General features: G+C 40.9%; 1 protein-coding gene across 2 annotated transcripts in view; it reads right to left on the bottom strand.

Moving 5' to 3' along the window:
• F13A1 (coagulation factor XIII A chain) overlaps positions 1-13,350 on the bottom strand; it is an 88,780-nt gene that overhangs the window by 33,720 nt on the left and 41,710 nt on the right. For both annotated transcript variants that reach the window (XM_084620958.1, XM_084620959.1), the window contains exons 5-7: positions 9,143-9,261; positions 4,409-4,516; positions 1,550-1,724 (exon numbers count right to left, since the gene is read on the bottom strand). In XM_084620958.1, the coding sequence (XP_084477084.1) occupies positions 1,550-1,724; positions 4,409-4,516; positions 9,143-9,261 (402 nt within the window). The remainder of the gene's footprint in view (positions 1-1,549; positions 1,725-4,408; positions 4,517-9,142; positions 9,262-13,350) is intronic.

Genomic DNA, 13,350 nt, shown 5'->3' with positions numbered 1-13,350 from the left:
ATCCACATATTCCTAGATTGTTCAGCAGCAGACACTTTGGGGAGGGCCAAGTCCTAGTTGATGTAAATTAGCATCGCTCCCAAAGTCAATAGAACTACACTGATTTACAGCAGGTAAGCGTCTGGCCCATGTTTTTCCTTGTCTTATTAGGTGCAAAAAGGTATGGAACAGAAACAGATAATGAGGCATAATCTTAACTGATTGCTCAGTGCATGAATCATGCAACTTCCAGATCTGCCAGTACGGGTAACATCACTGATATAAGAATACACTGCAAAGAAAACTGATGTGCCTGTATAGGTCATGGATACAACATCAAAGAAAAAGTGAGAAGGTTTCATTGGGTTATTTTGTTTATTTAATTTCTTCTTAACAACTTAAACATGGAGTCCCAGACCCTTGGTTTTGGCCAGAGAGTTTATGCTCAGAGGTTGCAAAGATGTCCTTTATGGTCCCCTGAACCTGGGCTGTGTGCCACTCTGTCACCAGGCTGGCAGTCATCTTAGTGAGCCAACAAAGAAGTTGGGATCAGTGGGGTTTAGAGAAACCCAAGCTATACCCTTTATACTCCAGCCAAGCCCCTTACACTGGTAGCAGGGACGTTGGTATAGGAGCTGCTATGCTGGCTTTGAGCCTATAGGGGATCCCGTACACCGGCATAATCCTCCTGGACCCAATTACGGAAAACACTCTGTACTCCAAGATCTTGGGATGGGCAGAGTATTCACATTATCTCACAGTGCATATGTCTTTCTTGGCCTCTAGTGACTAATAGTTTGAAACCGGTGTTGAGTGATTATTTGGTATGATGCTCCTACAGTTTCACTTGACAGTGAAAGTTATGACCGTACAAGCATTGCTTTCCCTCACTGGGATATGAAACTTAGAACCTCTCTGCTTTTATGCAACACTGAAACTCTGATCTGATTGTTTAGTTTAACCTCTTGGTGCACCAGATACATGATACACCAAACCAGTATTTTCCTCCACAGGGCTGGCTCAAAAACGCCAAGGAAGTGTGTTAACAGTGCAAGTTACACAGGATATTACAGGTGCTGTGCCAATGCACCTCGGTCTTGCCAAGAAGAATCCTTGGTACTCCAGTAATTAAACTTTCTTGAGCCAAGAGAGACTGTCAGTTGTGCCATACAGCGCAATGGCTTTGTGATACGGTCAGTTGCTCACAGTGGGTTTAGACTGAGATCACTCATTCATGATTTCCATCTCAGAGTTCCAGAGGAAAACAATGACTATTACGTTTACAAAGTCTCCACCTGTCCCAATGCCCATCATGCCCCCATTACCCACACATCACTAAACAAATTTTACCAGCCATTTTAGATGCAAAAGACAGACTTTAAATAGCTAGAAGATTCTCGTAAAAGAGAAGCAAAAGTTGAAAGCATACAAGCATGTTCAAAGCATGTTTGTTTTAGCCATGTAATGGCAAAACCCCCTACTATTTATTCTTGAACATTGTAGTTCAAGAAGTATCTTAGTTCTAAAACTATCTGCACTAGACAAAGATACCACTTTTTAAAATACTTACAAGTATTGAAGACTCCAGCAAAGACCCAGCACTGACCGTACCGCACTGGCATACCAGAGCTATGATATTCCAACAGGATGTCTACACTTCCAGTCCAGGCTGACGGTACTACTCCATAAGCATAAATATTGTCCCAACTGCCAGCAACCACTCCCTCATCATCTTTAGCATTGATCTAACAAAAAAAGAAATTCTATAAATCTATATGTTAAGATTTGTGTAAAGTATGTCAAAAAATTGACAAGGGTAGAACTAGATGCAATGGTTGGAAGTTGCAGCTAGACAAATTCAGACCGGAAATAAGTTTTACATTTTTTAGCAGTGAGGGTAATTAACCACTGGAACAACTTACCAAGGTTCTATGGAGGATTCTCCATCACTGAACATTTGTACATCAAGATTGTATGGTTTTCTAAAAGATATGCTCTAGTTCAAATAGGAATTAATTCAGGGAAGTCCTCCAGCCAGTGTTATGCAGGTCAGTCTAGATGATCAAAATGGCCTCTTTCCCTTACAATTTAGGAATACCATGTAAGTTGTTTCCAAAACATTTCCCATTGTTAACAAAGAAGTAGATCATTGGATTTTGGTAGTGCCCTGCTATGAGGACATTGTGGCACAGGACAATGGATAAAATAATTTAAAAGATATAAACATGTAAAAAAAAAAGTTATACAGTCTCTTCTATACAACCTTTGTACAAATACTTTTTGGGGGAGAGAGGTTATGCTGTGTATTAGAAATGTTGTAACCATCTCCCACATTATGTTGTTTCTTCAGATGAGGTGCTTTTCTTATCATCCAAGAATTTCAAAATTTTTTATCATCTTCAGAAGAACAGAAAGGATAATTGACTTGCCCAAGGTAACACACTAAATCACTCTGAGCTGGGATTAAGACTCAGAATTCCTGGTTTCTAGTTCTCTACTTTAAACTACTTGGCCAAATACCTAGATCTTTTAGTCACTTGGGGGTCAGTTTTTCAAAGGCATTTAGGTGCCACTGAAATCAATGGGAGTTAGGTGCCTAACCTGTTTAGGCTCTTTTGAAAAATCCCACTGGTGGTCAAATGCTCAAGTCCAATGTCATTGAACCAAATGACAAAGTTTCAATCATGTCACCAAATGATTAATTTGGTGGAACTGTTTTGAGACAGACATCCTAAGCTGTCATTTGTTTGTCATGGACTATTCATTTAAATGAAGTGTATTTTCTACTGGTAGTTTAACACTCCATGGAAGTGTCACACTTGAAGCAGGACCTGGGGATGTACCATCCTCAAGCAGGGGGAGGAGGAGCAATCAAGTCGAAGACACCTGATTCTTTGCCAGAAAGTGGGGGGAAGGTGAAGTCAAGTCAAAATGCAACATACATACACTGGCAGTTTTCAATGGTTCACTATTAATAAGCATGCTCACTGGAAAGTGAATATAGCCTATTAAGTGACCCTGAATCCTACTGAGAAATATTGGGCATGATTCGCCTCTCACTTATACTCCAGTGTAAATCCAGTGACTGCAGTACAATTATTCCTGACTTATATTGGTGTGAGAGAAGAAATGGGTCCACTGTTATTTTTAGAGCTGAATCTAATAGCATGCATCTAGCACACACGAAAACAAGAAAGATTTTGCTGTGTAAGTTTTCTCCAGGTAAGACTATACATGCAATTTGCTGATTAATGACTAAATTGATAGTCAATGAGCAATACATTTCCTAGTTAGTAGCAATCTGAACCAAATCAGTTGAGGCTGTGTGAAAAACCTCATTCACCATATACCATTCAATTATGTTAATGCACAGCAACTACACTCTTGCCAAATAAATCACAATTTTCATTTAAAAGCTTTTGGTTGGACTAGCTACTGTTTTCTAATTAGAAAATCCTGTGAACCCCGGGATGAAACAAGGTAAGTATTCAGTGACAAAACCAAAGGGTGAGGGGTTGTATCCAGCTCGCTGTCATGGGAGACATACTGGAAGAGGCACATTTCAAGGACAGTGCAGTATTTTGATCTTTAATCTGTGCTATAGCCAGTCATTAAAAGGCTACACTGTGGCTGTTAAGAAGCACCCCGGGGGAAAATGGCTGGGGGTGGAAAGGGGAAAGAGGGACACTGCAGAGTCAACCTGCACAAGCAGGACTCCTGAGAAGCATTGGGCATGCATGCCTTAACAGGGGCTATTCCATCCTGTATCAGGGTGGAGTGCGTGCTCCACCACCTACAGGCTCGGGTCTACTGGATGGTGAAGGAGGTCCAGGGTCATGATTCTCACCCTTTGGGGTACCTTGCACTGCTGGTAGCCCTGATCAATCTAATTACAACAAATAATTATCATCCCCATTTTACAAATGAAGAAACTGAGGCACAGTGAAGTGACTTTCCAGAGGCCAAACACCAAAGCCAGGTCATAGTGGGAATTAACATCCAGGCCTCCTGACTCCCAGTCTAACCACCATATTGTCTTCCCTGCTCTGGGAAGATGGACGTTATCAATTATTTGACCTGCTAGATACTGGCATGGTGTCAGGTGGAGTGCCATCACATCAAGAAGTGCAATGTCTGAAAGTGGCACGTCTATCAGTGTGGTCCTAGTGTCAGACACAGATGACGGGTGGACACTAAGATATCATCCCTCCTGGAGTGAGACATTATTAATGGTGGTCTCTAGAACTCAGCATGCGTGTGTATAGAATAAGAGAGATCTGATCTTAGGTCAGTGCAGTGGAACAAGAAAGTGAGATTCCACCTATTCAAGTGGTCATTCAAGATCAGCTTTCAAAATAGATATAAAAAATTAAATAAATAAAAACATGTCATTTCCAATATATTCCAGGTCTTTATCTTTGTTGCATACCACTGCAGATCCAACGCGACTGATTTTGACTGGGTCTCCCCGCCCAGAGAGATCTAGTTTTGCTCTATCCATCAAGTGTAGGCAAGCGTCCAGAATGCCCTCTTCAAACTAAATAAAAGGAAAGAGAAAAAAAGAAAAAAGGCTGGTTCAGTTTTTATTCTAGAAAGCAAATAGAAAGCCAATATTCTTTTCCCCTACAATAAACTGATCAAGGTCATGTTTTAGTTCAGTGTTTAGATATACAGGGTTGTTGGTTTTTTTGTTTACTAATTATCCACATTGAGTAAGAAGTGTTCCATCGTGAGAAAATGTAGTCTTGCTTTCAAGTCCGTTCTGATCTAGACATCTAAAGGTTATGGCAACAAAGTCAATCTTACATTACATAACATTTTAAATGGCTATCAAGAATATAATAGGAAGTTCTAATAACAACAAGAAGAATGCTGATCTATTCAAAGAGAACTGTGTGTCCTTCATAGGTCCTAGACCTGTTGATTACGAGGACCTTTCTGACATAGCCATTGCAGTGCCCAAAGCTGAACAATGAATGCTTTACCAAGGTTAGGGCAAAGTCTCCATACTTTAAAAAGTAATATGCTTGGACCTGTGTTTAAAATTAACTAGCTATTGGGTACATTATATTGATTAGTTCTGGCCTATGCGGTTTGGACTAAGAAAATGACAAGTGACCTAAAGCGGTCTTCTTTAAAAACAGTCTAAAGACTCCCACTTCTGAAATCCAGTAATAACAAGCACAGGAATGAATAGGGAGCAGAGGTGCCTACATAGACCAGAATCCATCATCAAATAACTTGCCCTGTGGTGTAGTTCAATTTGCTTAGGAGAAATTGGATAGCAGCAGAAAATACCACTGTCCCCTGGAAGAGGAAAGGAGACAGAGAAATGCACATCAATAAAATGCTCATCTTCTGTATTCACTGAAAATGCATATAACAACGTTATATTTCTATTGCAGGCTGTGACATACATCAAAATGTATGAACTACAAAGCTCTTCCTCACTCATTTAATTCCATACGAGCAATGGGAAGGTGCTATACACAGTATGCATCCATTTCTTAAAAAAAAAAACAAATATGCTATAAAGGTTTTGTTTTCTAATTGATCTAAAATAGAAAAACTGAATGGATTATGTCAGTACCTATCTAAGGTACTGATATATTGTTGCACTCTCTAATGCAATATCAACCAAGAAAGTCAGTGTACATTTATCATCATTCAACTTCTGGGCTCTACTAACCACAATTGCACTGATTTAGTTTCTTTGGCATTTAACAGAAACTCATTATTAAATAATCAGTTATAATCTTAGAGTGCAAAACTGAGTTCAGGGGAGGTCAGCATTTCCCCACCCAAGGAGCTAATGCCAGAGTCATATCATCCACGGAGTGTTTGCACTGGAGATCAATTGAATAATCTTATTGGTGTGTATTGGAAATAATCCTGGACAAAGGATAGCTCTCTAAAGACACCCCTTTCTAAACAGCATCCTCACAACGGAGAACGTAAATCCTCTGGCTCACATCTGCTGGCACCAGCCCTGTCTGCTACAACTCACTCTGCTTGTGGCTTGAGCTAAGGACATGTCACTTTCACCAAAGTCAAAAATCTGTTTTATTTGCATCTAGTCATCACTTGATGCAGTAAAGTATATTCTGCATTAAACCCTTGCCATCTCAATCTCACTGGCAGAGAGAGAGAGTGAGAGAAACACAGGAATTGCTGTCATCATGGTGGTAAGGCCCCCCCGGCCTTAAAAATCTATGAATTGACATTGTATGCATTTAGAGAGACAAGGTGGGTGAGGTATTATCTTTTATTGGACCAACTTCTATTGATCTTGTCTATTATCCTGGGACCAATGTGGCTACAATACTGCAAACAACAATAGTAAGTGTTTGCGAAATAACTCGTGTGGCAAAATACCTTGTTTGCCTCAGTAGGCTCAGTCCTTTTTAGCCTTGGAGACTCAGGTTTGGGGCAAGGCAAATCCTTATAGATGGCACAGGGTCCTGCTACTCCTCTCCTCTCCTCAGTCAGTCCTTGTGCTTGTTTTCCTTCCCTTCTGGGGAGCGAGTGCAGCCTCCCTACTGGGAAGGTCTGGTGTCTTACTGCAAACAGCCTACTAGCAACTTCCCTGCTCTTCTCACTCCCTCACTCTCTCCCTCCTACCACCCAGGGGAGGGTTTAAAAAGGTCCCAAGTAGTTGGAGTCAGCTGAACCTAATTGGTTCTCTAGCAACCCCTTTTCCAGCTGAACCTTATTGCCCTGTGGTTCTCTCTCCTCAGTGGATAGGGAGGGGCCTTTTAATTCACTGGGACTAATTACTACCCCCCTTTTGTAGCTGTTTGTCCTGGGTTTACCACACTGGGTTAAACGGACAAGAGAAGGGATAAATGGCCACCAGTATACTCTGGTGGCTTTGCATCACTAGAGCACCTCAAAGCAGCCATAAACCAGGCTAGACCTATACTTCTCCACCTTCTATGCCAGTTATTTTGCAAAAACTACATCAAACTCAATGTCATGTCTTCAAGTCTTGCATTCAACTGCTGTCTAGCAAGAGATGGACCTGAAGCAAAACACAAAATCTGAAGATCTCCAAAATGTGGGAAGTGAATGGCTGCTTTTGCATTGCCATAGCAGTGCCAAGTATCCAGAGAATACTGCTGAATTTGGCCCATACAGCATAAAGCAGTCACTCTCTGCTCGAGACAGCCAAGGACAAAAATAATTAAAAGCTGGATTCAAGACTGAGCTGTTTTGGCAGAGCAGTTTGGAGAAACGGCTGCAAGGAATGCAACTGCTACATGAAAACAAAGCTGGGGAAGAATAGACAGACGCAGAGATCTTGTCTACACACAGATTTGCACTGGTTTAGTTAAACCAGGGCAAACCCCTGTGCGGACCCTCTTATTTCAGTTTCAGTTAAACTTGTTTCTAATTGACATATGCTAAACTGAAATAAAAGCTGGTTTAAACCAAGATAAGACTGTCTATAGGCCTGTTGTGCCAGTTAAACTAAATCCATATATTTTTTAAAAATCACGCCTTAAATTAAGCTGGTGCAACTTTGTATGTAGACAAATTTGAGGACCCGTTCATAACTTTATTGCAAAAAGCATGAAAATCACTGTAAATCTGAGCTGCCTAGTTTTCTGGGCATAGTACCCTTTCTGCCCAGATCTCTTCCGAACCTTGATTTTCCCCATATTCCCTGTGGGTTGGGCTTTTCTGAGTGACTAGCAATTTACTCAATACAGGGCGGAAATCGGTATCATGATGAAGGGTACAATTGTTTCCCCATACTCTTTTATTCCCAGTGGCTGATTCCCTCTATTGTTCTTCCTGGTTCCGCTTTTCCTGCCCCCACCCACTCTCTTACTTTCCCAAATGGTGCTACCCATTTCTAAAATGGCAGCCACAATCTCCCCAGCACCTAGTGATCCTGTTTTGGAACTTCACCTCCCATTTTAAAACTTTCAGTTTGAGCAAAATATCCAAATGAGCAGTGTTTGAAACATGCTTGTAGGATATAAAATATCACTATTCTCTATATACAAACCAAACCACCAATACTGCAAATATGGCCTCATTTCTTCCCAACACCCCCCTATGGTCCTATCTGTGCATGGTGCCTGCCTGCACTGTAATTCACTCCCACCCATGTTCTTCGTTTCTAAAATCCATGATTCCTCAATTAAACCACAAATTTAGAAAACAACATTTTTCAAAGTGACCGAATATTGGGCAATACCCAAATGAGAGTCAATTGTGAAAGTTAAGAAACATAGTACACTTCATTTGGTTGAAAATTAGGAGCCCATCAGTACACTTTCCAGACCTGATTTCCATTGCCTTAAGTAGCTTATTCCGCCTGTAGAACTTCAATGATCGAAATCACTTTCACCCAAGTTCCACCTGTGTTTCACTAAAGGAAAAGGACAGCAAATGGTACACAACAGTGGAGAAAGTTGTGGCCTCCGGGTTTAAATGAAAAAATGAAAGTACATGACACAGGTACATGGAACAACCAACATATCCGTGGATAAACAGCCAAGCGTTTGAGAGGAGCGAGGGGAAGAGGAGAAAAATCAACCCACGCAACTTCTCACAGGGAAATCAGTGTTTACGTTAGGAAAGTTCCATAATCCAGAACTATTTTAAAAAATCCAACAAATTTTATAACAGAAAAAGTTTTAAGAACCCTCACAGCCTGTGCCAGGATAATGTGTGAGAAGAGGATACTTATTTCCATTGAGCTGCTAGAACTAAAGAGAAGAAGAGAAAAAGGTACAAACTATGCCCGGCATTGTATTATACAACATTTGAGGGCTATTTAATTTTTTTAAAAATAAATGCTTAAAATCATTGTCCCCCTTTTCTCTTGAGTCAACTGGTTTGATCCTGGAGAGGCAATAATGCAGCAGAAGATATACTGGTGCATTTCAGAACTGTCAGCTGATGACTTTAACTCTCAATGGACAGCCTCTCAATATCTGAAATATACCCCTAAAACTAGCCCTTTAAATATTAGATAAGAAATTACTTGTCTGGATTAGGTATATACCCACTTCATGCAATATTAAAATGATGCCCACTGTGTTTCTCAGAAAGAGAGTGATAATGCACTCAAGAGCCTACAATCTGGTATCAATTAAACTAACTTGCAGAGTACTACTTGGGCCAGCCAGAGAAATTCTAAAGGGCTCACCTGACCATAATTCCAGCTTCTGGATTTTATACTGTTGATGTCTCCATGGAAAACAACACCAAGGTCATTCAGGACATACTCTTCCCTTTCCTTCTCATCATCCAGAAACACAGAATCCTCTGCATCAGAATTTACACACAGTAACCATTAATACAGCTACTTTGTTTTTATAGTGGACAGATCTTAAAGCTACTGTATTCTAGTCATCTTAAATGAAAAGTGTCTTTTGTTCACAAGGCATAACATTATTTCTTCCAACACAATACAAATAATAACAATAATAATTAGAGCAATCACAGTTAGGAATAAGACATACAACTTAAAAGTATGCAAGATGAAAAATGCTGACAACTCCTGACTGTTTTTAGTGGGATCTGTAAAGCATGATTAAAATGTCACATCTTATCAACTATTTTATGATTACTGTGCATCACTAATTTAAAAGGCTGAACACCATGACGCACTTCTGCAAAACAGATCAAAGACCAACAATTTCAAGCCCATTAACGTTAATGGAAAATAGCTCAGTGTCAAGCAAGTTAAAGAAAAATCTGTACTGCCTTAAAAAATGATTACAGAATTTGGAGTGCAGGTTTTCCTTTGTATTAGCTAAGGGGTTTGGATTCTTTTCCTGTAAATATGGGCATTATTGTACATTTGGCCAGGAAATACTTACCTTTCAAAGAGGAAAATAAGTTGAAGAGTACTTTGTCGAAAATATTTTAAGAAATCTTTTCTAAATTGATCTCATCTCAATCAAGAGCAGATAGACCCTGAGCCTACAAACACTCTCTCACAGGTTTAAAACACATGAACAATTCCATTGAAGTCAATGGGACTCTCGCATGCTTAAAGGTAAACACTGGCAGATCATCGGGGTAAACTGACTTAGTTCTGTTGACTTCAGTGGAGTTACAACACACCAGCTGAGGATCTGCCTCCCATGTGTTAGGGCTTGCAAGACTGGAGGCTCAGATATATAATGTAATGGCAACCGAAATCATGTGTCCTATGCAATAAAGTAAAAGCACAGCCACAGATATTAAATGAAATGGAATAATGGTTTGTGGTATTATGAAACGAGGCAAGTATGAAACTATGCTGTGTCACCACTGTGCCAGTGGCTCTCCGTTGTGCCATCAAAAATGACTAACAGGGTAGAGTGGACTAAACAGTTTATTTTAAATAACCTACAGTTTTGAAGCTCTTTAAATAGGATATGTATTTCCATTTTAAAAATTTGTAGTTTGTCCATAAAACTGTTCATAAAGCTTGGGTTGAAACTTGGGGTGAAATCTTGGCTCTCACACCTGCCCAGAGGAGCCCTGGGCTGGTCGAAGCCCGGAGCACCCCCGCCCTCGTCCAGAGGAGCTCTGGGCCAGCTGCAGTTGTGTCTCCCCTCCCCTCCACTCCACTCCCCAGACCCAAGCCACCTAGATATGTTTTTTATTATTATTTTGACTTCTATTATGTCAAAGCATTTTAAAATTTACTTCATAGTTGTTACACAGACAACCACTTTTACCAAACAATAATAAAAAAGACAAGAATGTGCAAAGCACCTTATTTGTGAAGAGAGACTGCTGAATTGGAATTAATTTGCAAACTAGACACTATTAAATTAGACTTGAATAAAGGCTGGGAGTGGATGTGTCATTACACAAAGTAAAACTATTTCCCCATGTTTATTCCCCCTCACCCCCACTGTTCCTCACATGTTCTTGTCAACTGCTGGAAATGGTCCATCTTGATTATCACTACAAAAGGTTTTTTTTCTCTCCTGCTGGTAATAGCTCACCTTAACTGATCACTCTCGTTATAGTGTGTATGATAACACCCATTGTTTCATGTTTTCTGTAAAATCATATATAATATAAAATCATCCTCCTGTATTTTCCACAGTATGCATCCGATGAAGTGAGCTGTAGCCTACGAAAGCTTATGCTCAAATAAATCTGTTCGTCTCTAAGGTGCCTCAAGTACTCCAGTTCACCTTATTTGTGTTTCTATTCTGTTAGGTTCAGTAAAGAATAGAAATAACTATGCATGATTTTTATTATTGAGTCTGCAAAAAAAATCCCAAACCTTACATAAATAAATTACAATGATTTGGATGTATATATGTGCATATTACTTAATTCACTTTAGGAGAAAAAAATAATTTTAGGGAAAAAAGAGTCAGTGCAGCCGCCAGGAAGAGTTGGTGGCCACACACTGAGGCCACCAAAAAATTTGTTGCAAGAACCCCTGCTCTAATGGCTCAGCCACCCACAGACAGGTTTATGAACTTGCTACTGGGTAGGAAATGAGGGTACAGCTACATTGCAAGTGAAGGTGTGACTGTAACTCCAGTAGGCACACTCATGCTAGCTTTAATCTAGTGAGCATGACAGAAAATAGACATGAAGATATGGCTGCACAGGCTTCAATGCAGCCTAGCAACATGGGTACGTGTACCCAGGGGACCAGGCGGGCTTGTATGGGCCACGCCGAAGCCTGCCCAGCCATATCTTTACTGCCATTTTTAGCATGCTAGGTAGATTAAAGCTAGCAAATTGTGCCTACCTGAGCTGCAAATCACACCCTTGAATAGCGTGTAAACGTACCCTATCAGCAGGGCTGTCCCTAGCAACTCTGGGGCCCTATGCAGCACCCCCATGGGGGGGAGCGGGGGACGGGCCCCAGGCCTCTGCGGGGGGAGGGGGGAACCACCCTCAGCACTCACAAGCGGTGCGGCTGAGGCCGGGCTGCTGCACTCCCGCCGCTGGTGAGTGCAGGCCCAGGCCAGCTGCCGAGCTCAGGGGAGTGGGGGCGGGGAAGGGGCAGGGCGGAGCAGGAACAGGGGCTGGAGCAGCACAGCTGCGTGCTTTGCATATGGGTAAGGACGGCCCTGCCTATCAGGGGACCTGGGTCTTTTAGCTCAGGCAGTAGAGGATCATGGTTTTTGATTCAGAGGTTACCAACATAGATTTAAAAGTTCAAGAGAGATCTTCAGATGGCATAAACTGAAACAGTTCCATTGTCTTATATGAGCTGAGACTCTGACCCTAAGGAAGTAGCTTGTCAAGTGAGTTTTTCAATTTCTGATTCCTAGCTCTGAACAACTGCTGCATAGCACTTTGCCAATACCGTTGCATACTTCACAGATCATAAGGTTTCTATAGCCTATTTGATTGGTGTTGATTTGCATAATTTGCAGATTGAGCTACTGTATATATTTACTCATTGACCTTTGCATTTTATTAAAATACCTTTGTAAAAAATGGGTGGAGAGGGAACATTTAAGGGAATGAAAATTGCATTTTCTTCCATCTTTACTGATAATTTACTCATTCAGTAGAGATAGCCTATGGTTTCATGACCACAGATATTTCCTTTCACAGAATAAAAATATCCGTTGATCTTTTGGATATCAATCCGCCTGTCTTTGTTATTTGCAGATTATGTAATCATTGCAAAAATCAGATGAAGATGGATTAAATCCTTTGCCATTCTGTTTTTGTTTTAAATATTTGCATTTTGTTAAACCGAGAAAAGGATCTCTGCTTTCACTGAAAAGTTGAAATAGGCCCTAGAAACCCACTGCTTTGGTTTTGGATAGCTTTCAATACCACTGGCTCTCTTGAGAAGAAAACAGGAGACAGCTGTGAACTACTTTGATTCTAAGCCCTCTGCAGGTAGCACAATTCCAAAATTATTCTGTGCGAATGGAACTACAGATCTGATGGGCGGGAGGGTTCCATTAATTCTACTAAATAGGTTTTACCTTGGAAATAAATAAAATCTAGCAATTCTAGGAAAAAAAGTACTACGTTTAATTGCCTGTATTTCACCTGTATGAAGATTAGTAAGGGTGAAATACACTCAGTCTGAATGAAGTAATGCAGCTAAAGGGTTGGCTCCTTTGTGAGATCAAGCAAGGAAAGTCCACAGGAAGGCCCTCCCGCCTTGTCCCCCTAATATATGTGCCACAGTGGCATACCCTTTACCCTCCTGAGCACAGGAAATGCCCTCTGCTAACACTTCCTGAGAGAGTCTAGTCTCTCCCAACAGGGCAGGGAGGAGGTGGGAGTCATGTCCCCATGGAGCTGACCCACTGCACAGGTGAGAGCCTAGGTTGCCTCCCTTTAAAGGAAAAGGAGGACTTGTGGCACCTTAGAGACTAACCACTTTAGTTGAGCATAAGCTTTCGTGAGCTACAGCTCACT

Source organism: Lepidochelys olivacea (assembly GCF_965140295.1).
Source record: "Lepidochelys olivacea isolate rLepOli2 genome assembly, chromosome: 2".
NCBI classification, from domain to species: domain Eukaryota; kingdom Metazoa; phylum Chordata; order Testudines; family Cheloniidae; genus Lepidochelys; species Lepidochelys olivacea.
The sequence above is the reverse complement of the archived record's forward strand: the minus strand, read 5'-3'. Positions and strand labels throughout refer to the sequence as shown.